Here is a 27,871-nt window from a genome sequence, read left to right on the forward strand (position 1 = left end):
GACTGCTCTATACTGGACTTGCATTCCACCTAAACTTGAGAAACGGCTTATTACAGTGGGGCGGGACCGGTGCGGGCGACTGCTGGCGAGCAAGCTGCATGAGCAGTGCCAGAGGCGGGGAGTACGGCCATCAGGACAAGCCGTGGAGATCTGGTGGTAGACGGGGCCGCAATACCGGCGACCTTTGGGGAGTTTTATGAGGCCCTTTACGCCGGCGACATGCTTGACCTGCAGACCGGTCACGACTATCTGCAGGGAGCGCGCCTTCCGTCCCTGAACTCGTCCCAGGCAGATTTCCTAGACAGGCCCGTTGGTCTGGAGGAGGTGGTGTCGGCGATCTCCCGCCTAAAGTTGGGGAAATCCCCCGGCCCGGACGGGTACCCGGCGATCTTTTCCAAAACGTTCTGCCAACAGGTGCCCCCCCTGTTGTGGGATCTTTTTGACTCCTTTGCCCAGCCTGGTGCGATTCCGGCAGATCTTCTGGAAGCGGCGATCTCGGTCATACCGAAACCGGGCCGTGATCCCACTCGCTGCGGTTCATATAGGCCGATCTCTCTTTTAAATCTTGATTTCAAACTGTACACAGGCATTCTGGCAAGCAGATTGGCACCTTATATGCAACAATTAGTGGAGCCCGACCAAGCAGGCTTCATACCCCAGTGACAGGCCAGCGACAACACTAGGCGGGTCCCCCACCTCATTGAAGCAGGGTCGTGGACGCGACCAGACTGCATGCTCCTCACCATCGATGCCGAAAAGGCCTTCGATAGGGTGCATTGGCCCTACCTGGAACAGGTCTTACATCATTTTGGCCTGGGGGAGTTTCTCCGTGCCCGTATATTGAATTGCTATAGACAGCCTACTGCCACGGTGCGCGTCAATGGGCAAACCTCCCCTCGCTTACCGATTGAAAGGGGGACCAGACAGGGATGCCCCCTCTCCCCTATCCTTTTCGCCCTTTACATGGAGCCTCTGCCGCAACGGATCAGGCAACATGCTCTTATCAAGGGCATTCCATTTGGAGGGGACACACACAAGATCAGTCTATATGCGGATCATATATTACTCTCCCTCACCGAGCCGATTCAATCACTCCACGCACTTTTTATTGAACTCCATAGTTTTTCGCTGGCCTCCGGGTTCAAAATTAACGCCGATAAATCAGTGGTACTCAATATATCACTGTCACCCGAGACACTAGCCGAGGTACAAGGCGAACACGATGTGTAATGGTCTGGCACCACAGTCCCTTACCTGGGAGTCCTCCTGGGCCCTACCATCCCCACCACCGCCGAGGGGAACTATGCCAAGCATCGCTCGCGACTTCGCGAAGAACTCGGGAGGTGGAAGCACCATTCCCTCTCCTGGCTAGGGAGGATAGCCGCCACCAAGATGACCCTCCTGCCACAGATACTTTACGTATTCCAGACCCTGCCCCTGCGCCCGCCGACGGGTTGGATTCAACGAACACAGTCCGAATTGACGCGCTTCATTTGGAACGGTTGCCGACCGCGCTTTAAGCATGCGATCACAGTCCTCCCACCCAGTCACAGCGGAGTAGGGGTACCAGACCTCCAACTTTATTACTACGCGACACAGCTCTGCAGTCTCGTGGAATGGCACCAGCTGGAATCCGGCAAGAAATGGCTTTTCCAAGACCAGGCGGTTGCCGGCATCGCCCCTACATGGGATCCCCGTCCTCCCCAAGCGTCATCGGCCGCCTAATTTCTACGCATCGCAGATCACGGGCACTGTCCTGGAGGTGTGGGACCGGGTCGCCATCAAACACGAGCTAACATCCTTCCCCTCCCCTATGACACCGTTATTTGCCAATCCCGATTTTACCCCAGGCCTGGACCCCAAAGCATTTACAGCCTGGCGACATTCCCCCTGCAGAGCCTTAGGTCATTTTTTTTTCTAAACTGTGTCCTCTCCTTTCGACAGCTCATGGAGGACTACGGCATACTGGAGACCGATCAACTGCCCTACATGCAGGTGCGACACTGGGCACTGCAGCCGGAAGTCAGGCCGGGAGCGCAACGCCTCCTCACCCCATACGAGAAGTGGCTAGTCACTAGCACTTCCGATAAAAAGCTGATTTCTGACCTATACCAACACCTCCTTCTCACAAACATTTATACATACAACGCGGGTAGGAGCCGATGGGAGCGGGAACTCGGAAGAACCCTCACACACAAAGAATGGAGCGGTATCTACCACAGGGCCAGACACTCTGCATATCATACCGGCCTAATGGAAACCCTGACCAAAGTAGCCACCTACTGGTATCACACGCCTGAGCGCTTACATCAATTTGACCCCCACATTAGTGACCTCTGCTGGAGAGGGTGTGGGGAACTTGGCACGCTGCAGCATTTACTTTGGAGCTGTGACCACTTGCAGGGATATTGGGGTATGATATTGGATGACATAGAGTCTCACCTAGACACCCAACTCCCCAGGTTCCCTGCTTACATCTTGCTGGGGCTCCCTAACGCTTTTATGTACCCTTTGAAATCACGCTTATCGCTATCGCTCTAGGGGCAGCCACGCAGAACATCTTGGTGCACTGCAGGACCACACAGACCCCCCCACACACAGGTTGGTTGAACAGGCTGTGGATGGTGCTGGGCATGGAGAAAATGTCCCTAGCATGGTCTGGAAGAGGCGAGGAATTCACAGAACTCTGGTGGCCCTTTCTGACTCTGCTTACAGGGGAATTCTGGGAATTAAGCTGCCCCCACTACCTACGCCTCCTTCGTTTAGCAGATACCCCAATTACGGAGCAGAAGGCACCCGCGCGCAAACACAAAGTTGGCCCTGATGACCCTCTTACTGCCTTTCCCTTTTTTTCTCAGTGGAGTACTCCTTTTGCTTTGTGGACAGGGGGGGAGAGGGGGGTGGATACTGTTACACTTCTTCCGGGGATTATATGGGCTCTGCATTGCTGTCCAACTCGCTATAGCATCAAGTTTGACCATGTTTCTTATGGTGGACTTTGCCTTGATACACTTGATGGAAAATTGCTGTCCGACTGTTTTTTCCTGTTTTGAAAACTCAATAAAAGATTTAAACCATAAAGAAATACCCAGAGTTCTCTGCTTCTTTTTTGCATGATATATGCATAACTCTATGCCTGAAAGGGTATTGTTTCGACTTATACTGGGTGCTCTCTTGTGTCTGGACAAAGCTATACCTCTCTAAAGAGCTCTAATGAATATGTACACAAACACACTATTCACAACTATATTTCGAAACAAAAGCACGCAACAGGGACCTCAATGTCAATAGCCTGGAACCCAGAATCTTGGAGACAGCGCAGACACAGACTACAAGAGAACAAATATATCTGATAGGAGAGCAAGAGTACAGACAGGTAATCTCAGCTAACCTCAATATGTTAGTGAAAACTATCAAAGAACGACTCGGCATGATGAAATATGGAACAATTTGACAACATATTAGATTTTGTAATGTTCCCCTATTCACGTGGACATACTGACACACAATTCTATAATGTACAAAGGTACAGTAGCATTTTTCGAACTCAATAAAACTAAATTAAAAAATATATATATAAACACACATTCAAACATAAACCATAACATTGTAAACATGACAAAACGTCAAAACCTTTCTCTTTTTTTTGCAGTAGAATTTATCGAGAGCTCGTCAATGTACCTCTCAACTTCTTGAATGCCTCTTTGACATCATTATTTCTGATACTATAAACAAATGGGTTTAGCATAGAAGTCCCCATGCTGTACATTACACTTATCCATATGCCCTTATCAAGCGAGATGACTGAGGATGGACGGATATATGTAAAAAGTACTGGCCCGTAGAAAAGGGCTGTGGATGTAAGATGGGAGAAACAGGTAGAAAAAGCTTTCCTCCTTCCTTGGGAAGTCTTTATTTTAATAATGGCTACAGTGATCTGAACATAAGAAATTACAATACAAAGAAAGGGGGTTAACACAACTGCAGTGGTCTCAGTGGAGAGAACAAGCTCATTGATGGTGGTATCTGAACAGGAAAGCTTTAGAAGAGGTGGGATATCACAAAAGTAATGATGGATTTCATTAGAGTCACAATACAGTAACTTGGAGGCTAAGACACTATGCAGTGATGCGTGTACTGAGACTAACACCCAGGAACAGCTCACGAGTGATACACAGAACCGCTTTGTCATAACCTGTGCATAATGTAACGGATGACAAATTGCCATATAACGATCGAACCCCATTATTCCCAACATGAAACTGGCCATATTGCCAAATGAAAGGAAGAAATGTAACTGGGTGATGCAAGCAGAGAAAGATATGGTCCTCTTCACTGACAGGAGATCCACCAGCAGCTTTGGCACTGTCATTGATGTCAAACAGATATCTTGACAGGCCAGGATGCTCAAAAAGAAATACATTGGTGTGTGAAGTCGCGAATCCATCCTGATGATTGTAAATATTGTTAGGTTTCCAAGCAAGGTGATAGTATACATAGTGAGGAAGATGAAGAAGAAAAGAACTTGCTTATCTGGGCGACTCTGGAATCCCAAGAGGATGAATTCTGTGGCAGAGCTCTGGTTTCTTCTCTCCATATCTGGAAGAAACAAAACAATGGTTTGGTAGCCGCACACCTGTTTTTCTACTTTCACCTGTCTTTCACAGGTGTCACATACCCCACTTTTCAGTCAGGCAAAACCTGATGAAAGGAGAACTGGCAGGCACCTCTCACTCCACATTACAACAAGTAGTTAGGTGCACGTTGATGAGTGTTAGGAGTCAGACAATCCTTTCAGAGTAACTCTTTTCTGGATCTGGAAGAGGGATCTTATTTTCTTTGTGTATATATACACTGAAGAAAACAAAGGAATAAGTGACGTTATAGTGAGGTAAAGTATAACGTTTTAAACTAAACAACATTCACCAGTTATAGTTACCTCCAGAAACTTTAGCTCATCAATTATGCCATTTCAGATATTGCTTTGATGTTATCAATGATGACAAAGAACGTATCATGAGTGATGTGAACTGTGAGGTCATAATTAATGCATGGCGAGGCCACAAGGAATTTCTAAGATTTTCTGATGTAAAATAAGATAATAATACCAGGCCTAACTATAACATCACTTTAACCATCATTTTGTTCTCTACAATTTCAAGATATTTTTTTACGTAAAGTTATATTTTATTACCATACCCTACCATGCCAACCCTGCGCCTCCAGCAATGCCCAATGTGTCTTATGGTCAGAAGTGAAGCTGGTGACCTAAAATTCAATTGTCAGATGAGGTATTTAACAGAAGCATCTCATTAAGACAAATAATACCTAAACAATGTGTTTGAACTTTATTCAGGGTTTATAAGTTCCCAATGTCATTCATTTCTTCAGACTAATTGCATTTCGTATACACCTCAATACCAGTAAATAAACAGTACAATAACTACGTAATGTGAGTTATTTCACTGATATACTTCATGATCTGAATCTTATGCTTGCTGTGAAAGGATGTGCCTGTAAGTGCCTCAGATGTTATGAAATATTGGAACACTCCGATATGTGCCAGTCGCCGCTGGTAGCAGGGTAAGCATGGAAGCACTCCAAGGTCCATTGCTGACAGGAATTCTATTATCAGGACAGTCTCAGGGCTTCTATCACAAGGCTCAGTGTTACAGCAGTCAGCATCAGCTCTCTGACCCATGACACGTATGTTACAGTTGCACTGTATGATTCTGTTCACTGGAATTGTTTTGGAAATGTGTAGGGAGGCCTAGAGAAGCCTCTCCCCAGTCTGTTCAGAGCCAGTTATACTCCAAAGTTAGTCTTCCCTGGACTGCTCCAAAGTCAAGGCACAGCTGAGCAGTCAGGTGCTTCTTCCACTATGTTAACAGATCATGCAAGTGTAAATCGCTTTAACCTATTGGTAGGCAGCATTACCCTACTGTAGGATTACTGACTATAGGAAGCTCACCTTGCTTCAGAAGTGTTTATACTTCTTCATAAAGCTGAGAGGTGGAGCTTTTTTAATGTCTGCTGGTTTGACTGCTGGGTGTATGTTCAGGTCAGTCTTGGTTTTCAACGGTGTCATTCTTGTTACCATACAATCTTGTACTTGTACATCACCTGATCAGCTGCAGAGCCTGCCTTTGAAGTGAACTCCCTCACTTGGTTGGGCATGCATGAGCTGGAATCCACTAATGGTAGTTGCCACTAGAAAGCTTTTTAGGCTGAAAGCTGTTTAGCTTTTATCATCTCTCCTTTTCAGCTTTTGTAATCATCGTTCTCCAAATATTTCCAATCAGTATTGTATCACGGCACACAAAATATTGAGTGGAACACAATCAAATCAGACACTGATTTATTTGCTTCCTGTATGAATACAAGGAGCACACTCAATTCTAAAATTTGCACTGTTGAGTCACCTAAAGGATTCATATGTATGTGCTCAATTTTGAATTCTGAACTCTCAAATGTTCCTTGCCCAGGCTCACAATCAATAGAATCTGCTATTTCTGTGCTCCTACTGGCTGTAATGATCCGTTAATATGAAAAAAAATTATGAAATTCATGCAATTATTTTGTAGATCATTGGTTCTTCACCTGTGGCCAAGGACCCTTAGCTGTTCATGAGCCCTACTCAGGGGGATCACAACTGATTTACAAAATTAAATATTATTTAAAATGTAATTATATTGAAATGTATGGATTGCTATTTCGCTGAGAAAGATTGATCGGTTTCCTCCCCGGTTACATTGTGGGAGGCCTATAAGCCAGTGATTTGTGGGCAGGCCCTGTCCCTCATTGCCAGCGAAAGGAGGCGTAGAAATGCGGCGGTGGTGGAACTAGAAAACGAGATCACTGCTTTGGAGGAACAGGTTGGGACTGGGGACAATCCGGAGGTGTTGCATACCCTCGCCCTGAAACAATTTGATTATAAGACCCTGGTCACTGATGCAGCTAAAGCGATGCACCGAGAGCAACAGGGGCGCCTGTATGATGTGGGTGATAAGGCGGGAAAGTTGATTGCATGGCTGGATAAAAGGGATCGATTGAACAGAGTGGTGCCTGTTGTTGAGAGTGTGGATGGTGTTAGAGTGGTGGACCCGACTGACATAGTCCGAACATTTGCCCGTCACTTTCAGACGGTTTATGCGCCGGTCTCGGATCTACCGGAAGAGGATTCGCATCTTTTGCTCCGAGATATCACTCTGCCCGTCCTGTCGGACTCGGACATGGAGGTTATGGAGGCGGACTTTTCCACCGATCAAGTAGCGCTCGCTATCCGTTCACTTCGGTCCGGAAAGGCCTCGGGCCCGAACAGCATGCCGGTAGAATTGTATAAACTCTGTCCAGACAAAATGGCACCATATCTCCGTAAGATGTTTTTGACCTCGCGAGATCTCGGCTCTCTTCCTCGTGACCAGAGACTGGCATCCATTGTCGTTATACATAAGGATGGCAAACCCCGTGACCAATGTTCATCATACCGGCCGATCTCGCTTTTAAACGTCGAGCCCAAGATCCTTGCTAAACTACTGGCGAATCGGTTGGTTACGGTGATAGCAGATGTGATCCACCCGGACCAATCTGGATTTATACCCCACCGAAACACCGCGCTCAACCTACGTCGCCTTCATGGCGTCTTGGCAAGGGCGGGGTCTCTTCGGGAGCCGGCCATTTTGGTTTCCCTCGATGCCTCGATGCCCTTCGACGAGGTCGTATGGCCGTATTTGTGGGCTGTTCTCACCAAGTTTGGTTTCGGCCCTAAATTCATTGGCTGGGTTAGACTCCTATATGAGCAGCCACTGGCACAGGTGGTGGTTAATGGAAGGGCTTCCGAGCCCTTTACCCTCGGTCGGGGAACGCGACAGGGATGTCCCTTGTCGCCGCTCCTCTTCGTGCTTGCCCTTGAGCCCCTGGCTGCATGGCTGCGTTGGGAACAATCGCTTAAGGGCATCCGCTGGTCGGCGGATTTCGAGGACCGTATATCACTCTATGCGGATGATATCTTGCTGTACCTTACCTCTCCTCGTAAGTCGCTGGGCGTTCTGTTCGACGTGCTGCGTTCCTTTGGAAGGAATTCCGGTCTGGTTATTAATTGGGCTAAATCCTGTATTTATCCACTCACCGACGATGAGCTTCTTCTTCCTCGCCATTGTCCTATACCGGTTTCTAGGGACGGTTTCAAATACTTGGGGATCTACATCTCATTGGACCCCAAGACTCGCTATGAGCGGAATTTGCTACCTCCGCCTTCCCGGCTTCGTTCAGATGCTACTGCATGGTGTGGCCTGCCGCTGTCCCCTTTGGGAAGGGCGGCCCTGTTCAAAATGATGTCTCTCCCCCGCTTCATATATGCCATTCAAAATACACTTGATTTGGTACCTGCTAGCTACTTTCGAGAGATCGAGGGCTTGCAGAGGCGGTTGGTTTGGGGTGGGCGACCACGTATTGCACTGGCAAAATTGACTTTGCCCTGGTACGATGGAGGTATCGCACTACCCGACATCAAGCGCTATTACTGGGCCTCCCAGTTGAGTGCTGTGAATCACGCCATGTATGGCCCCGTCCCTAATCCTGCTTTTGAAATGGACAGAAGGCAACTCCCTGGGGGAGATTACAATCGGGCCTTTTATTCCAGAGCCGACCGCAAACATCTCACTGGCCCTACGGCAGTGGCTGTGCGAGTTTGGGGAAGCGCGACCGCTGCTACGGGATGGACGGATAAGTTGACGAAGTCTACCCCATTGTATGCCTCGGAGGCGCTAGGTAGTCTGTGGAAATCGAAAGGTTTCACCAGCTGGGACCTTATTGGTATCAGCAAGGTGGGCGACCTCTGGGCCAAGGGTGCAGTCAAGACCTTCGAGGCACTACAGCGAGAATATAAACTGAGCGATAGAGAGTATTTCCGGTACCTCCAGGTCCGCCATGCGATTCAATTGGTTTTTCCAGCTGACGCTTCTATTCCGGAGGCCTCCCCTCTTGAGGATAGGGTACTTGATGGATATGTCCCCGATAGCACTATATCCCTCATTTACAAGAAACTTATTAATGACCGCTCGGATCTACTTTTGCAGTTGCGGACTACCTGGACCGGAGACGGATTAGAACTGGACGATGAGGATTGGCAGGCGGCGATCTCTTCTCCTAAGGAGGTTCCGATCCCGGCACGTCTCAGACTGGTGCAACCTAAAATATTGCATCGGGTGTATGTCACGGGTCCTCGACTGATGCATATGGGTTTCTCTGTGGACGGGTTGTGTAGGCGCGGCTGTGGTATCCTAGCCACACTTTTCTGCATATCCTTTGGGAATGCCCAGAGGTGGCGGCATTTTGGCGCAGAGTCCATGTGGTTATGGGTGAAGTGACGGGTGTAGTGTTGTTGCCTGAAGCCAGGCGCTGTCTGTTGAATGTTTGGGAACCGAATGATTGCACTGTTGCTCAAACTCAATGGGTCACACTGGGTAATATGGTCACTAAACGTGACATAGCCCAGTTATGGGGTTCCCCAAGGCCACCGACGCTCCTGTGCTGGAAGGAGAATATGGATTGGTCCATGTTCAGAGAGAAAGTTGTGTATGTTTCCCGCGGCAGAACCAAGAAATGGGGTAGGATATGGGGACAATGGAATGCATATCGTGGTGAGATTTGTACCCCCCCATTCACCGACCTTCCGGATCCGTTCCATCTTCCTTGATCGTGCGTTCCTGGCACTCAGCTCTTGTTGGTTGCATTGTATTGGTTGCTACTAGGTTCCCCCCCCCCTTGCCCTCTTTGATATTTCTCCTCATTCTCATTGACATATATGTTTCATCCGTCTCCCCCCCAGCCATAGGGAACTACCAGTTTATACATAGCCATGCCTCGTTTTTCTTTTTTGTGTTTTTGTTAGTGGGTTATTTAAATAAAATACAAAATGTGGAACCTTTTACGAATCCTACCACACCACAGGCCTGTACGTAATCGTGAAGTATCGCTGCCGAACCCCCGGGTTGTCGGCTGATGAGCTGTGTAACTTGATGTTGATGTTATTATGCTCGACTGACCAGCCTCCGTGGTTGTGGGTCTGTAACTGTCATTTCTTTACATAATAAAGGTTTTAAAAAAAAAAACTAAAAAAAATGTAATTATATTAAAATGAATACATTAGAGTGTATATAATTAAAGCAGCAACATTGGTACTTTTAATGCTTTTTCTATATTTGATGGTGATATTTGAGTATTTGTTTGGTTATACTTGTTTTTGTATTTTTGTGCATTATTTTGAAATTGAAATCATAGAATTTGCTTCTGCAGGGGCTCCCTGATTTTCAAAAAAGACTGTCGGGGTCCCCAGATTCCAGTAATGATTCAGTGGGGTCCACAGAAATCAAAAGGTTAAGAACCACTGTTGTATATGGTGTCTCTGGAATCCATGTGTTCTTACTGTAGGGTGATAGTCAAATATTTCATCTATAGTCTCCTGACTCAAAGTCCATTGTACCCAGTGCAAGTTCCATTTACTTGAATTTGATATGTTGTCTTTAATTGCAAATAGCAAGGAAGGTAAGGTTGTAACTACAATTCATTTATTGCCTTGGGCTGTTAGTCATTCTTTTCAGCACTGTATAGCAATGAATATTTTCACTACTGGAGAAGATCACCCATCCACTGCTGTGTGCAAATGTGTACTTGATACTATTCAGATTACTAAATCCAGTGTATTACTTGTGTTTGTAAATGTGTGGTTTGAGCTTCTCTCTTTGTAACCCTCTAGGTGTTTGTGTATGTTCATTTTTCCAGTCCTTCCTGCTAAATGTCTCAACGATCAAATGAAACAGGGTTTTCCTCTTTCTGCATAATTTCTGTGAAAATGCATGTGGATCTCTGAGAGAACTGGGAGGCTATTTCACCTAGGAACTTCGTACCCTTCTTTGTTTAAAAGGCTCAAGTGTCCCACTTTTTTCCAAGATTCCAGATGAAAGTCTTTTTTTTACATTGAACAAGCAAATATTGGATTTCCTGAAATTAGGCTTGTTGCCTGCTCCAGCAAACAAAGTGACTTTATTGATTAAAAAGTGTAATTGATCATTAAGTCATCATCTGATATGTATATCTCATCAACACATACAATTACAATCAGATCTCATTGTAACAGTTCTTTTTTTCTTGCTGAGAATTAGGGGTGGGCGGAATTTGCGTAATCGCATTATCTCTGCGAAACGGTAATAAATCTCTGAAAACACACAGAAATTCCACGAATACACGGAATTGCTTTTTCGCTATGCTTTTTTCCTGTTCGCAATTGCTGTTTGCATGCTCGGGTGGAAATATCTTGCAAACACGCATTTTGAGCATAAAATTTCGCGAAGACGGGAAATGCAGAATTTTGGACGATTTTGCATTCTCTGCGAGAGGAACGGAATTTACCACCTAGGCCTACTGAGAATACCCTGCACCTCTTCTTATACACCTGAAGCAATTGTGCGATTCTGAATTGGATTCTGCCTAATTATATGTAATGTGATCCTATATTTTTCTCAGTTATTTGATTCATTAATCACCACTGGAATTTGGGAATTCCTGTCTGCACAATTTCTACAATTTGATCTGCAAAACAATATACAAAAATACAGAAACAAATATACATCAAACTATTACACAACTTTTAACTATTTCATTCCCAAGCAACACAATTGAAGAAATATACATTCTAATGGGAATGTTAGAGCTTTTCAAAGGGTAGTTTTATTTATAAAAGAAGAAGCAATATGCTAGACTCCAGGGCATCATGTTTTTTTAAACTCTTAATCCATGCTCTCTTTTTGTTAGCATGTAACTGTGCTTCTTCAAAGGAGGACACCAATTATCCATATAGATTGCATTTACTTTACTTGTGCTGCATCCATGAATCCAGATAAGGGTACCTACCTAATTTTTATCTTCCAATTCCAAATTCCTTCAAATTTACAAAGCGTTTTAAAATTTTCTGTTTTCAATTTAGCTTTTTATGTATATGCTTGTTAAAAATATGCTAGCTATATTTAATTTTCTGTTTAGTCGCAGAATCCCTGAGGTGGCGTTGCAGTCACTCATGGGCCACTGACCCTAGGTTAAGAACCACCGCTGTAATTAATTTAGAATTTCTTTAACATTGTGTTGATCACACTATACAGGACATTTTTTCTGAACCTGATCGTGGTCTTTGAGGAGTGAGGAAGGACAGGTATTTTGCCGATCCACGCTGCGTGCAGTGATATAACAGCATCCATAGCCTGCACAATACTGCTTGCTACTGCCATATAATCTTTTTTAAATAGGGTTACAACATCAACTCACACAATACTGGTGCCCCATACCACAAAAAAACAGCTCACACAGCCATAGAATCTGCCCACACAAAGCTCAAAACAGGCCCAACCACACCACAAAACTGGTCCACACACATCCATAAAACCAACCCACCGCACCACATCACATCACGCTACAAAAGAAGCACCCATAGCCACAAAACCAGCCTAAAACACCAGCCGCCACACTGCCTCAAATCCGTCCCACCACACCACAAAACTGTCCCTCACAGAACCAAAGAACGAGTCCACACACTGACCTATCAACTTGCCCATCTCACACTGCCAGACTGTCCTGTAGGCTAATATGAGCCTGACAATTGCAGAAAAAGACATGATCGAAGGAAGAAAGCAATGTTGTGCAGACAGCATAAGCCAATTTGAGAAAATGACTTGGTAATACTGAAGGCTCAATAAAGCATAGGTCACACTGAACCTGTGGTAGGTACTACAGCAACACATCTGCCAAGCTTCTCATGTCCATGCATGCTGTGCTGCTCCGGACCGCATTTTTTTCCTTTGCATTATGGCACTTGTAATCCTGTTTTATAATGGAATAGACTAAGAGTCCCAAATTTCAAAGAAAAAACTTGGAGTGGAGCATTTCATCCTGAATGGGCCAGAGAAACTTGGCAGGGTAGCACCAGTGCTAGTGCAGAGCACCTGCAGGCTATCTTGGGGCCATTAGCTGAGCAACCACATTGTAAATTTGTGATTTACAGTGTACCACTCACCACTGTTTTCAATAAACATTTAAATTTCTGAGCCACTTGAATTAAGGATACTAAAGCAGAATGTATAAAACAGCCTCCATTTGTCATCTTTACCCATGATGTTTTCTTACAGGAGGTACACTAAGAGCCGGATAACTAGTATCATTATCATATCCCAGTGGTAGCATAATTATTTAGCCTCTTGAAATATAGCAAATGACAGAAGAACGTCAAAACGGAATATGCTAATTTGTGTGTTCCAACAAGGTCTGGACAAAAAAATCTGCTCCGCTCATGGAGTTTGAGGAATTTGGCAACTCTGCGTTCCACAGAAAATGCAGAGTTACCGATAAACTCCGCACACCACAATGGAGCATAATTTTTGGGCGCTCTTCATGTTATATTGCGCTCATGCAAGGAGCATGAAGAGAACGCGGAGTAGGCACAACTCGGAACACTCCACAGCGGAGCAGAGTTGCCCAGCCGTGCCTCCACTCCCTAGGAGAATTACAATAAATATACTTTAAAGGTTAACAAAGTAGCTCTTACCTTAACTGTGGCGTCCCCGGGCTGCCGTCGTCCTCTTCCTTGGTTTCACGATGATCTGCACACGCTTGCATGCTCACGCATGCGCATTGCTTGCGAGAAATGCGCGGGCATGTGCGCATGCACAGAACATCGTGAAACTGAGGAAGAGGAGGACGGCAGCCCATGGATGTCGCAGTTATGATAAGTGTTGCTTTTTTTACCTTTAAAGTATAGTTAATGTAATTATTCCTAGGGGGGATGGAGGTGGGCAGCGGACGGCGGAGCGGAGCAGAGTTTCCACAGAGTTGGTCTCCAACTCTGTGGATCTCCGCATAGTGCCGCTCCGCCAGCTCCGCCCAGGTTTAATGAAGAGACATTGCTTGCGACAGGAGGTGGACAACGTCTTAGCAATCTGGCTTGTGGGAGACTTACTTGGCACAACAATAGGGCTTCTTGGCCTCCAATGCCCCACAGCAGACAAGGGGACTTCATCCTCCTTGTGCAGAGTGGTTGAGAAAGGGTGCTAGGCTCTGATGACGTCTCAGCAATCCAGTTGTGGGGGATGTGGTTATCACATCCAAAGGGGTTCTTGGCCCTCAATGACCCTCACCAGCCATTGGGACCTCATCCCCCAACCAGTAGTGCGCCAGGAGGCTTTGTGCAGAGAGGTTGAGAAAGGGAACGGGGCCTCTGACGATGTCTTAACAATCCAGCTGTGGGGGACTTACTTGTTACAACGATAGGGGTTCTTGGCCCCCAACGACCCTCACTTGCCAAGTAGTGCACCAGGAGGCCTGTGTGCAGAGTGGTTGAGAAAGGGAGCGGGCCTCTGATGACATCTCAGCAATCTGGCTGTGAGGGGCTTACTTGCCGCAACAGTAAGGGTTCTTGACCCCGAACGACTCGTAGCGCGCCAGGAGGCCCCTTTGCAGAGTGATTGAGAAAGGGGATGGGACCTCCGACGATATCTCAGGAATCAATTTGTTGGGGACTTATAGTGGGTCTTGGCTATGGCCGGGATGCCTGTCACCCCCTCCCAACACAATCCCCAAGGATGGGAAGACGGACGCAGTTCTGAACTTTTGGAAGGCGGGAGGGAGTTACCCTCCCGGCCGTATTTATTAAAATATGAAACAAAATTAAAACATTAAAATAACAGTTTCATATCATGTACAATTTTCATTTATTACATTACGATGCAGACACGTTCATTGGCTAACCTTAACAAATCTCTAATACAAAGGTTTTCCTAGCCGAGTCTAAACATCCTGCAAATGCATACTTTCTAAATAAAAATTGTACATCCTAGCATTACGGGCCAACGGCAAGGTCGCAACCGGTGTCAGATCCCTACTACCAGAACTCCCCCCTCACGGTGTGAGGGGCGGGCGCACAGAGGACTGTACCTCTGTGCCAACTCCAATTTCCCTTGTCTTTGCGGGGGCCCCCTATTTAACTCGACGCCATCTTAATGGTCGTCCGAGGACTCGTGTGAGGTGTCTAGAAGGTAGCGTGGACCCCCCTCCCACCCCACACTGTTTATCACATCCGCCGTCGCGGATATCCTGGCCCCGGGAAATTCGTAGGAGGGGCATCTAGCCGCCTCCTCCCCTGGAAGGGGCCTATGACCGCCTTCCCTTAGGCGACCCCATACTTAGTGGGTGCCGCCTCCCCGTGTGAGGGGCCAATGGCCGCCTCCCCCCGGGCGCTCCCATCCATAATGGGTCGCGCCCCCCCTCTAGGGACCTTGAAATTACTGCTCACCGATCATGACCTTACCGCCCAACCAAAAATAAATACGACGTTTTATTTACCTACTTAAGAAAGAAAATCAACTTTACATTGCAATATTTATCCTATTATTTAAACATTCTACACATCCTTCAACAAGACTGTTATACTCCGCTCCACTAAGGAAGAAAATGGTATGAAGCAAATCATTTTATTGCAGTACCAACATTGACATTTTTATTAACCACTAAACCAGGAGAGAAAAGATATTATCAAAGCAAATCAATTTCATTGCAGTACTAACGTTGCCATAAGGGCTGGTGGGTGGGTCAAAAATTGCTCCTTGTTCCGTCGAGGGCTCACGTGCAACGAGAGGGTGCAGCTTCCAAGCACAGGAACAAGAGGATGCTTCTTCGGATTGCTGCTCCTTTTATTCCTCTTCGGGAGGGCGTGTACCTTCCTCCGGTACGCCTACGGGGCGTGGCCAACGGTGTAGGTGTCTAGGACAACCCTTCTTGGGCGGGAAAAGGCGCGCCCCGGCTACGCCGCTTCGGGCATACCAGCCGAGACACGCCCCCCGCCCAAAATGGCTTCCCGGGGGGATCCGGGCCCCCTACCATACGTTCGGGGGGACCGAGTGGTCGCCCCTTTCCATATGGCCGGGATGCCTGTCACCCCCTCCCAACACAATCCCCAAGGATGGGAAGACGGACGCAGTTCTGAACTTTTGGAAGGCGGGAGGGAGTTACCCTCCCGGCCGTATTTATTAAAATATGAAACAAAATTAAAACATTAAAATAACAGTTTCATATCATGTACAATTTTCATTTATTACATTACGATGCAGACACGTTCATTGGCTAACCTTATCAAATCTCTAATACAAAGGTTTTCCTAGCCGAGTCTAAACATCCTGCAAATGCATACTTTCTAAATAAAAATTGTACATCCTAGCATTACGGGCCAACGGCAAGGTCGCAACCGGTGTCAGATCCCTACTACCAGAACTCCCCCCTCACGGTGTGAGGGGCGGGCACACAGAGGACTGTACCTCTGTGCCAACTCCAATTTCCCTTGTCTTTGCGGGGGCCCCCAATTTAACTCGACGCCATCTTAATGGTCGTCCGAGGACTCGTGTGAGGTGTCTAGAAGGTAGCGTGGACCCCCCTCCCACCCCACACTGTTTATCACATCCGCCGTCGCGGATATCCTGGCCCCGGGAAATTCGTAGGAGGGGCATCTAGCCGCCTGTAGTGTACTGCTCAGCCAGGGAATGGGCTGAGCAGGACTAGGACCGCTCCTGGTGGGGCTCTCTTTATCAGCACTTAAAATAAATACTACATCATTTTAAATAACAAAGAATGGACTTGTTTGTGTTCATATCACCGCCTCCTCCCCTGGAAGGGGCCTATGACCGCCTTCCCTTAGGCGACCCCATACTTAGTGGGTGCCGCCTCCCCGTGTGAGGGGCCAATGGCCGCCTCCCTCCGGGCGCTCCCATCCATAATGGGTGGCGCCCCCCCTCTAGGGACCTTGAAATTACTCCTCACCGATCATGACCTTACCGCCACAGGCCGGATAGTTGACCGGCTATCCGGGCCCCCCACAACTCCTACTAACGGTCATGCTTTTACAAACCCTTTAACCATGCTATGAAGTCTCCTATGAGTAAGACATTCCCCTCCCGGGACAAATGGACCCCATCTTTGAGATACATGTGCTCCCCCCGAATACATCCATGCGGAATACAGTGCAACTGCGCCGAGCGAAACAACCTACCAAGCTTGTTATTGACCTTCTTTACTGAATGGTTCAGTGCTGATACAGAGAGGCCCCCACGCCACACCTTCCTGGGAATCATGTGGGACCATGCTATCGTGCACCCCGGGATCCTCCTCGCCAACCAGCTAACAGTAGATAGAACTCGCTCGAGTAGTACTCGCCGACCGAGTGTCACCAAATCATTGCCTCCCAGGTGTACTATAATTACAGACGGCGGTGACCTTGTCCGCCCTAGCAGTCCCTCGACAAAACATTGAAACTGGTCAATACAGAGCCCGCCCCTTCCGTGGAAGGTCACCCTGTACCCGTATTCCCCAGCTGCGTGAATCATGTCACCTGCTTTGAATACGTCCCCGGCCCGCCTCACGTATGAGTGGCCCACGACCCACACCACTCTTTCCTCAGCCGGTGGTCTCTGACCGCTGGTCCCCAGGTGCCGGGTCGACTGCTCAGTCCGCCCCGCATAGCATGCTCGCAAAACTGTAAACCAAACAGAAGACAAGAAGCGTGAGTGCATGACATTGGCTTCACAACATGTGCAACCGCACATACCTTTTATAACAGTTCGAGGACCATCGTCCCAATTGTTTCACCTCCTCAACACTCTGACCCCTGGCTGTAGCCTCTGTAGCAGCCCCTATCCTAAAGGAATGGGTCCCGAAATCGCACGGGTCCAAGCCCGCCGCTGCGATTGCAATTGTTAGCACCCGCTGAAACTGAAACCTTGTCAGTGGGGTGGCGTCGATGTGTCTCAGCAAGCTTCCCCCCTATGCTTCCGCCCTTTGCGCTAAATATTCCTCAACACACTTCACCGGGCACATGGGGGGCCCTCGCATGCGCTGGACAACAATACTGTCTCACATAGCACCCTGATCGGTCTTGGACCTGGCTATTGTGACCACCATTGAATCACCCTTGATCAGAATGTGTTCCCGACACAGACCTCCCTCCACATCCTTCTTATTTTTTGCAACCAGCTCGCTCACCCGCATAGCCCCATGGAACGCTAATGCGAAAGAGGGCCGGAACAGCACTACCTCGGACTGGGAGGAACATGTCGCGGGGAGTACCGACATCAGCAGGGACAACCTTTCTAACCCAATCGGGCGCCTTTCGTCTACTCTACGACCCTCAAGGCGTTGCCAACCACGCAGGGCCTTCCTCACCAAAAAGGACGATGTGGGGTCCTTGATGCCATGCGCCTGCGCCATGAATGCAATGGCGGCCCGGTGCCTATTGGCCGTTGCCGCTGATCGGCCTGCCCTGTGTAGTGCTACTAAAAACTTTAGGACATACTCCTCCTGCCCCCATTTGTCCCCTCCTGCTGGACCCAAAAATGCACAATAGGAACGAAACGCTCCTTCGTATGCCTTCCTTGTCCTGGGGGCTAGGCTTGCTCCCACGAGGTCCTGTAATCCGGGGCACCGAGTAACCAAAGTGCTTCGGGGAATGGTGCCGCCACTAGGTCCGCGGAAGGTAGATAACTCCTGAAGGCCTGCATGTGGGAACGAGAGAGTGCATCAGCCGCCTGGTTCAGCACACCCGGCACATGCCTCGCCCTAAATTGAACGTTCAGTCTCATGCAATGTAGTACAATTTCTTTCAGTAATCTCAATATCCACTTGCAGCGGGCTGCCTGATTATTTATGCATTCGACTACGGTCATGTTGTCGGACCAAAACACCACTGAGCGATCACGAAACTCATCCGGCCATGCCTTCAGAGCCACAAAAATGGGGAACAACTCAAGAAACCCAATGTTACCTGTGAGCCCACTGGTGTGCCACCACGCCGGCCATGTTTGCGCCGACCATCGATTACCGAAGATGGCGCCAAATCCTACGCTCCCTGCCGAGTCGGTCCACAAACCCAGCTTGTCCGAGGACGCTGGTGGCTTGCCCCACACCACTCGACCGTTGAAATCCGCCAGAAATGCCAACCATATGCGCATATCCTGGCGAACCTCTACAGACAGTCTTGTGCGGTGGTGCCCTTCCTTGAGACCAACCATGGCTTGTGCAATAGAGCGGGAAAAGGGGCGGGCCATTGGTATCACTCTAAGGGCAAAGTTAAGCTGGCCCACTGCTTGCTGTAACTGATGGAGAGTAACTTTCTCTTTGCTAATGCACAGTTCCAGAGAGGCCCTGAATTTCGCTACTTTGTCTGTGGTAAACGGAAGCATCCTTCCACCGAATCGAGCTCAATTCCAAGAAACTCGAGTGAAGTAGATGGCCCCACCGTCTTCCCCGGTGCCAATGGCACGCCGAACCGCTTCATGAGAGTGCAAAATTCCAGTAACGCCTGCGCACATTCTGTGTCACCGGCTGCCCCCAAGAACAAAAAATCATCTAGGTAGTGCATAACCTGGGTATAGCCCGTAGCTTTGGTGAACGCCCATTGCAGAAAACAACTGAATTTCTCAAAATAAGCACAAGAGATGGAGCAACCCATTGGCATACATCTATCCATGTAGTAGCGTCCTTGAAACACAAAACCTAACAGACGCTGATCCCGTGGGTGTACCGGGAGCAACCGGAACGCTGACTCGATATCTGACTTCGCCATCAGCGCTCCGGGTCCCAGGCGATTCAACATGGCGACGGCCTCATCGAAGGATGCGTACCGCACCGAACAAACTCCTGGGTCAATCGCATCGTTCACCGAAAGACCCCTAGGAGCCGACAAGTTATGAATCAACCGAAACTCACCTGGGTCCTTCTTGGGGACTACTCCCAACGGGGAACAAATGAAATTAGTGACTGGCGGGTGCCTATATGGGCCAGCGACCCGGCCACGGGCAACCTCCTTTGCAATCTTTCTTTCTACCACCGCCGGATTCTGCTGAACCGACAGTTGGTTTTTACACAGTGATTCCCCCCGAAAATCCCCCGCCGGGATGTGGAAACCATACGAGAAGCCGTCCCGCAACACCCCAGCGGAGACATGATCAGGGTATTCATTTAGCCAGGGGATAATTGCCATGATATCTACGGGGGTAGGTAGCGGTACCACATGGTCGACATTAGACCTGCTTGGCCCCTCCTCTACCCCCTGTATCACCATTCTTGGCTCTGCACGAACTCTCAGGGTGTGAAGAATGTCCGCACCCTGCACACTCATGCCTGAACTTACATGTCCCTTGTGGCCTCGTGCACTTGCCTCTATTAAAGTTCCAGCAGACTCCTTTTCTACCCCCGTTCCCACCACCCCTCGGTTGGTGGTCACCAGCGGGGCCTGCTCGAAAGGGCGCCGCCGATTGATGGCGGGAGGGCGCTGACCCATTCCCGCTCAGCGAAGACGACTTCGTCGCGCCCGGCAGGAGCTGCTTCTGCCAAGGGATCGAGTCGAGACAATCCCACGTCAGAGATGAATCGTGCTCCTTGGCCTTACGAAACTTACTATCATAACCCATCCATTCATCGCCCTCATACGTTTCATAGAAATCCATTATACGTGCCTGATAGCAGGCCAATTCGGTCAAAATCTCGGGCTTACGTTCCCCAATGATTGCAGTAAACATCGCAAAGGCCTTGGCCCAATTAGAGATCGTCTCATCAACCCTGAACCCCGCCATTTTGGCTCGCCACACACTCGGGTGCCACAAATCCTTCTGAGTTTTAACATACTCCATCTCGCGATGGTCAGTCAGGAGAGAAAACATATTCACGTACTTATCAGCCCAAATCAATTCTTTCGTGGCCAGCGGAATATGTTGGACCACCTTTTCCCTTCTTGAGGGTAAAGACCCCTCCCTTGCCATTGGCAATGGCTGCTTACCCGACTCCATAGCTGGTCCCGCTGTTTTTTCAACGCCAGCCGCTGGTCCTTCCGAGGGAACCTGTGGGGGGACAAGAGGGAGATTCGCCTTCGCGGCATCTCGCGATTGCCGCAACTGCTTTATTAGTAACTTGGCCTCTTCGGTCGTGTCTCCTGGTGCCGTAGCACCCCCTGTATTTTTGCTGAGCCATGCGGCCAACTGGGCGGCCAACTCCGGAGGCATATCCTCCTCGTTGGTGGGCGTAACTACAACCGGAATTGGTTGGCCCGCGTCCGGGATCGGTACCGGGGCCTCAACTGGACTAACTGGGCTTGCCGGGGGTGACTCGGGAACTGGGACCTCCCCCCCTGCCGCCCTATTCCTGACCCTTTTACCTCTCCCAGCGGGGACGACTCCCGGCAGTGTTGGTCCTATGGCTTTCTTCGGTCTGCCCGTATTGTTCATTGCCGCCATCTGCTTTTTCATGCTCGCCATATCCTTTATCAGCATGCGGAGCATCTGGTCAGTCCCTGACTTCTTTCCGGCCTTCTTGCCAGGCATCGTTGTCAGATGTTCGACCCTGGCTGCTCAACGCGGTCCTGGATCCGAAGGTTCGGAGTCGCTGAAAGAGAAACACAAAATTACAAGTTCTCAAAAATTGCTCCTTGTTCCGTCGAGGGCTCACGTGCAACGAGAGGGTGCAGCTTCCAAGCACAGGAACAAGAGGATGCTTCTTCGGATTGCTGCTCCTTTTATTCCTCTTCGGGAGGGCGTGTACCCTCCTCCGGTACGCCTACGGGGCGTGGCCAACGGTGTAGGTGTCTAGGACAACCCTTCTTGGGCGGGAAAAGGCGCGCTCTGGCTACGCCGCTTCGGGCATACCAGCCGAGACATGCCCCCCGCCCAAAATGGCTTCCCGGGGGGATCCGGGCCCCCTACCATACGTTCGGGGGGACCGAGTGGTAGCCCCTTTCCATTTGCCGCAGCCTAGTTTCAATGACACCATCTCTCGAATCTGCTGCGCTCAAGCACACAGGGTTTTTAATGTTCCGCTAGCAACAATAGGAGAAGTTAAAATCAGAATCCCACTGTGCTCATTGATCAACTAATAGCAAAGCTAAAAGTTCAGATATATAAATGGAGGTGCATCCTCATTGATTGATGAGGTTGTATGTGGTATTATGGATGGGCAAGAGGTTGAATGCAAGAACAGGACAATGTTCAGATGAATGGATTCATGCGTGCAAGGATGCGTGTCCAAGTGCAACCTTTAATGAAGCAACCATTTATCCACCCATCGAATCATTCTGGCATGTATTCATTTATTCATTCACCTATACTAATAACAAAAAGAAACAAACCCAACTAATCAAAAACCTATTCTCTTTGCCAATTCGTATTTAATTTTAAATCTGAGAATTGCATGTGTGTGTAAATGTGACCGGCTGCTGCAGATGATGATGGCTCAGATTGAGAATTTAACACCCAGAAGCTGAAGGGTGCCTAGTAGTTTAATGTCCTTGGAAATGCTGGCTCGGTGGAATAGCATCCTCTTTATCCAGATGAGAGCTTCGGAAAAGAAAGAGGTGACATTTGGTGTCATCTGGGTATCTGCTGTACTCCGCTTATGTTTCTTTCCTGTTCAAAAGTGTATCGGTGTCACAGACTTGCACCAAGCTGACCTTTAGTTGGCATGATAGCGTTTGCCTCCAACAATGAGAGGGTTCAATATAACATTCAATACTGCGAAGACTTGGCGGTTCAACTGTGAGCCAATATTACCAGCTAGGAGGAATGAAATGCTTTCATGTCTTAATTTTGTTCCACTTGATTATTAGTAGTTTTTATTGGCTTTTCCTCCACCAGTTTTTCTGGGTGTGGAAGAATCTGAATGGATTTTTCAGCCTGTAGAGCTGGCCAGAAAAATCGCATGAGATTTTGACAGCAGCCAAGTCTGATTCTGTGTTTTTTACTAGCAGGCACAAGCGAACTAAGTTTTCCTTCTACTCCCACACGTACTCCCTCATTCCCCATTTTAACTAGGGCACACGGCATATCTTTGCCACCTGTTCAGAGCAGGTGGTAAATGTTTGTGGTGAGATTTACCACATATTTACAGTCTAGGACCCGGATAATCTGGCCCTAGACTGTAATTCCCCATTCCATGGTGACAGAGGACACCGGCATTGACCGTCTATCCCATACACATTGTAGACCAACTACCACATATTACCCTTTATTAAGTCTTGAAATCTGCTGATTCAAGAATGTGTGCACAGGAATGACTTTCATGGATCTCCCTGTATGTCTCTTGTGTGTTGAATCAAAAAAGGTGTCCGGGAAACACCACATGGATTGCAAGCATAGTTGTTTTACTAAAAGTGTACATTGGAAGACCTTGGGGACCGCACAGCTTATGCACCTTATCAACGGTTTACAGAGGAAATCTCTGCTACAAGATCATGACTGCAACCCTGCATTTGGGGGTCCTCAAAACTTTAATTTCTTGTGTCACAGCTATTATTCTATGTGTGTGACAGCCAATGTTCCCTCTCATTTTTTTCCACTGTGTGCAGCAGTGTAAGGTCTCTGTGGACTGCTGCAAACGCTATGTGCACAAAGAAACAATCCATGCTTGAGACCGCAGCTATAAAAATTAGTGGCAAATACCAGTCTAAAAAATGTGTTCACAAAGAGTATGAAAATGTAATCTCCACACATATAGCTCCATGTAATATGTTCTTGAGACATGTAGATTCACATGACATGACATGAATTGTTCACATAGGCATAAACACTCCAGGTTTCAAAAAGGACAGAATTACGAAGTTTGTACTATTAAAAGATTTTACTGAACATTCTCGATTGGAGCCCTGTTCATCTTCTTTCCCACCATCAATATGTACAGCGCTTTTGAATGTACATGTATGTATAGAGGAGTTGAGAAAACATGTACACACTTTGATCTTGGCCCTTCAGTGAGGCTCCAGACAACATGCGGTAATAGACTGAATTGTCAGTTGTGTACGTGTAGTGGCAATGTGTTGTGCAAACTGCAGTGGCCTCCTGACAATGGCCCCAGCACCTATTTTTTGCAAATAAAGCACTGTGTGTAACTAATTATCCTTTCAGACAGGTATGGCTGAAAACTTGACCAAGAATCCTGTGCTTAGAACACCTAAAAACTGTTCACATGCCTCTGAGTTTTTTGTTGCTACATTCAGACACAACAACGACAGACCTATAACTAAATCAAGCCAGGCCAATTGACTTTTTCAATACTTGCTAGCTGTGTAAAATAGATAAGTGCCAATAATTTTGTTGTAATGACAGGAACTAAAAAATGCTGGCCTTTGCACTCATTTTCTCTACACCTAGGCCAGTTTTCTCCCCACTTCTTTCTGAAATCCAACCATTTGCATATCTTGCACGTCATCTCTTTACTCTTTAGCACCATCTTTTTTCTGTCCTGCACATACTTCCTTTCATCTCATCTATTTCAATAAGCACTGTATCTTGTTCCTCATTGGCACTGACTTGTTTTGAAAGTTGTGTAACTTCTCCAAACACTTTCCCAAGATTACAATGTGTACATATGTGACTATCACTCTCTGTGGTCTTCGGTGAGGACAAAGATTGGAGGTGCACGTAGTCTGAACACGTTCAGGACCCAACTCACTGACAGGCACTGTGAGAAACTGACACTGCATTCTGCCTCAAGTCCAGAGCTATCAATCACGTCCTTTCATATTCATGCATCCACAATTCCTACTCAATAACACCACTGGATGTAGCCTAATTCAAAATAAACACTGCACAAGTGTCATATGTTGCATACAAAACTACAACTACACAACATTTGAAAAAACCAATCCTCTTAGGAAATACAGGATGAAATAATATGTCAAGGATCCAAGTACCTTAGAGTATTTTGTTTTTAATGGGCTGGTTATAGGGTGGCAGGAGCCAGGCGGCAGCATACGAACCACAGCTGGGCTTATGCCGAGCCACAACACAATGGGCAAAGAATGCACAGTGAAATCTGCTAAATAATAAAAAGTGCTTGTAGCTATTCAACAAAATGATTTAGGTGATCCTCCTAACCAAAAAGTTTGGTAATCTTCAGTTACAATTTACACACATACACACATACACTTTTATGCTTGTGTCTTAGTAGACAAATAATGTAGTCAAACAGTTAACACATCTACTGCAGAGATCTGCAGCATACAGAGCACATACTTAAAGACTGATAGCGTTAATATCGCTTTTAAAATGGAACACAGCTGGACCCTTCTTTTTGTAAGAGTCCTCTCCCCATGCTTGAGAATCCTAAACAACATGTGGAGTATAGCATAATAGATACAGACCCTGGAATTTCTTTTTATGTTTAATACGCTTTATTGATGAAGACAATTACAAAGAGTAAGCCAAGAATTAATTTTCATTTTGACAATATCATAGGGGGAGGGGGAGAAAGGGAACAGAATATAAATCAACAATTGAAGATCGAATGTCAATATCAATACAAGCTACTAAAGAATAAGGAATGAAAACACCTACAAAACAATTCAATGATGGAAAATTGTATACAGAAAAAAAGCAGAGATAATAATAATCTCTGGAGGTTGAAAATTCTCAGAACTAGTACGTAATCCACACACTTTGGAAATTATATAAACCACTAGACAAAGATGACCAAAATACATCCCTGTTTACAGCTGTTTTAAAAGAGGAGGCAAAAGCAATATCCAATCTGTGATAGCGACAAACAGTATTACACCAAGACTTAACTGAGAGATTAGTGGAACATTTCCATTTAGTTTAATTTGCTGAAAGGCTAAAGCTAACATCAGGTCGAATAATCCCTTTTCATTCATAAGTAATCCCAACTACTCTGATAAACTTCCTATAAATAGAATAACATTCGATAGAGGAGTATGCAAATCAAATGAGGTTGAAATACGACACTAGATATTCTTCCAAAAGGAGGCTACAGCAGGGCAGGAGAACAAGAGATGCATCAAATCAGCAATGAGAGTGTCACAAGACCAACAAGTCTTACTACTAGTGTGTGTAAAGGTAGCTATGGATAGTGGTTAAAATATAATCTATGATATAAGAAAAGAATGAATTGAGTGGTGGATGTGGACCTTGAGATCTTCAAAGATCTAGCAAAGATCTTATTCCAGAAATCGGTATTCCAAACACAACCCAAATCAATTTCCCAGGTAAGTTCCAATTTAGATTTCAGACTATCAGACTGTGGGGTAAGAAGATGTTTATAGATCTGGGATGCTTTGGGAAGTACCATTAAAATTCTAAGAAGTGCATCCTCTGCAGGTGTAACAACATTTGAAATAAGAGTATAAAAACATCTAGAATAATTCCCATTAGGATGGAGAATTTGTGAAAAATGAGTGAGGACACTTAAAAATAGCTTGACACTGAGGGAATGAACAAGGAGTCATACCATCAAACACATCTTGGACCCAAATTATTCCCCTAGATCTCTAGAATTTCCAATAAAGAGGTCTATTGTTAATGGTAATGAGATGGTTGTACCAAAGAGAAGCTGTAAGAAGGAGTCTCTAGAAGTGATCTTCACTTAGCAATGAAGCATTAATATTGGACAAGTATGTTTGAACAGTGGGAGGCAAGTGATATTTGCCTTCGTAGTTAAGGCAAGAACTTCCTTTACAGAGAAAGGTGCAAGTAATGACTGTTCAATGGTGACCCATAACGGGATGAAGGGGGAGGAGTTATTGAGAAGCCACTTTGAAGCTAGCCTAAGACAAAACGCCTTGTGATATAGATGGAAGTCAGGAAAATTCACTCCTCCATTAGATTTAGGTTTCCTGAGTTGTGACAAGGAAAATCTAGATTTCTTATTATTCCATAAAAATTTGGTGAGGAGTGAATCAATTTTCATAAAATAAGTAGACGGAATATGAATGGGAATCATAGAGAAAATATACAGCAGAAGAGGCGTAATCCCCATTTTAATAGAATCAAGATGACCCCACCATGAAAGGAATAGAGGATTCCAGGAAGAAAGGAACTTCAAAATACGATCTAGTCCTTCCCTCATGTTAATTTTAATGGAATCCGATATGGAATTGTTGAACCAAATGCCTAAGTACTTGATTCAAGAAATATTCCATCGGAAATTAGTTGAATCAAATGATGTTTTAAACAAATTTGGGTAATGGGAATAATTTCTGTCTTGTCAGAATTGATTTTATAACCTGAGACTTATGAAAAATCTGAAATTTCTCGAATTAAAGGAGGAATAGAAGTTTCAGAATTAGATATAAAAAGCAAAATATTGTCCGCATAAGCGGAAATTTTCAAGTGCTGATCGCCATGAAGAAATCCAGAATTAGTAGTGTTCTGGCGAGTATGAGATAGAAAGGGCTCAAGTGATAAAATAAATAAAAGGTGAGATAAAGGGCAACCTTGACGCACACCACGCTTCAATGGAAAGAATTGAGAGAGAAGGCCGTTAACTCTTACAGAAGCTCTAGGAATTGTATATAGTAAAGAGACATGAGAAATAAACTTAGGGCCAAAACTGTGCCAATGAAGAGCTTTAAATAAGAAGGACAACTCACCCTATCAAAAGTCTTCTATGCATCAATAGAAATTTCTTCTAAACAGTGAGAGAGGCCTGGAGCCTTATTCAAAACTAAAAGTAGTAACCAGGAATTATCTAATGTTAGTCTACCTTTCACGAAGCCACACTGTTCTAGACCAATTAAATTTGGCAGGAGAGGTTCAAGACGTAGAGCAAGTAATTTGGCAAAAAATGTACAAATGCATCCCACATCAATGCAGGGAAGGTGTCCGGTTTTGTATTCAAAGAAACAAAATTCCTCAAAGGAGATAAAAGAGGAAGAAAAAAACAGATCCAGCAGAAGAGGGCTATTAAATCTCCATCTAGAGGATTTGGGTTGCGGAGGAATCACATTGAAATCAGCAATAACCGGGGCATGATCAGAGATCACTATCAGTTCAATTGAGGAAGAAAT

At 46.5% G+C, this 27,871-nt stretch overlaps 1 protein-coding gene across 1 annotated transcript; it reads right to left on the reverse strand.

The window, feature by feature from the left end:
• Positions 1-3,658: 3,658 nt before the first annotated feature.
• Positions 3,659-4,597, reverse strand: LOC147673456 (olfactory receptor 1f45-like). Its single transcript, XM_086945509.1, has one exon. It carries the CDS (start codon positions 4,595-4,597, stop codon positions 3,659-3,661), a length of 939 nt encoding a protein of 312 aa, XP_086801635.1.
• Between the last annotated feature and the right edge of the window lie 23,274 nt (positions 4,598-27,871).

The sequence above is a fragment of the Lissotriton vulgaris genome, chromosome 12, assembly GCF_964263255.1.
Source record: "Lissotriton vulgaris chromosome 12, aLisVul1.2, whole genome shotgun sequence".
Classification (NCBI taxonomy): domain Eukaryota; kingdom Metazoa; phylum Chordata; class Amphibia; order Caudata; family Salamandridae; genus Lissotriton; species Lissotriton vulgaris.

What these genes read in the sequence shown, in the direction of transcription:
- LOC147673456 (XM_086945509.1), bottom strand. Translation starts at nt 4,597, where the DNA reads ATGGAGAGAAGAAACCAGAGCTCTGCCACAGAATTCATCCTCTTGGGA.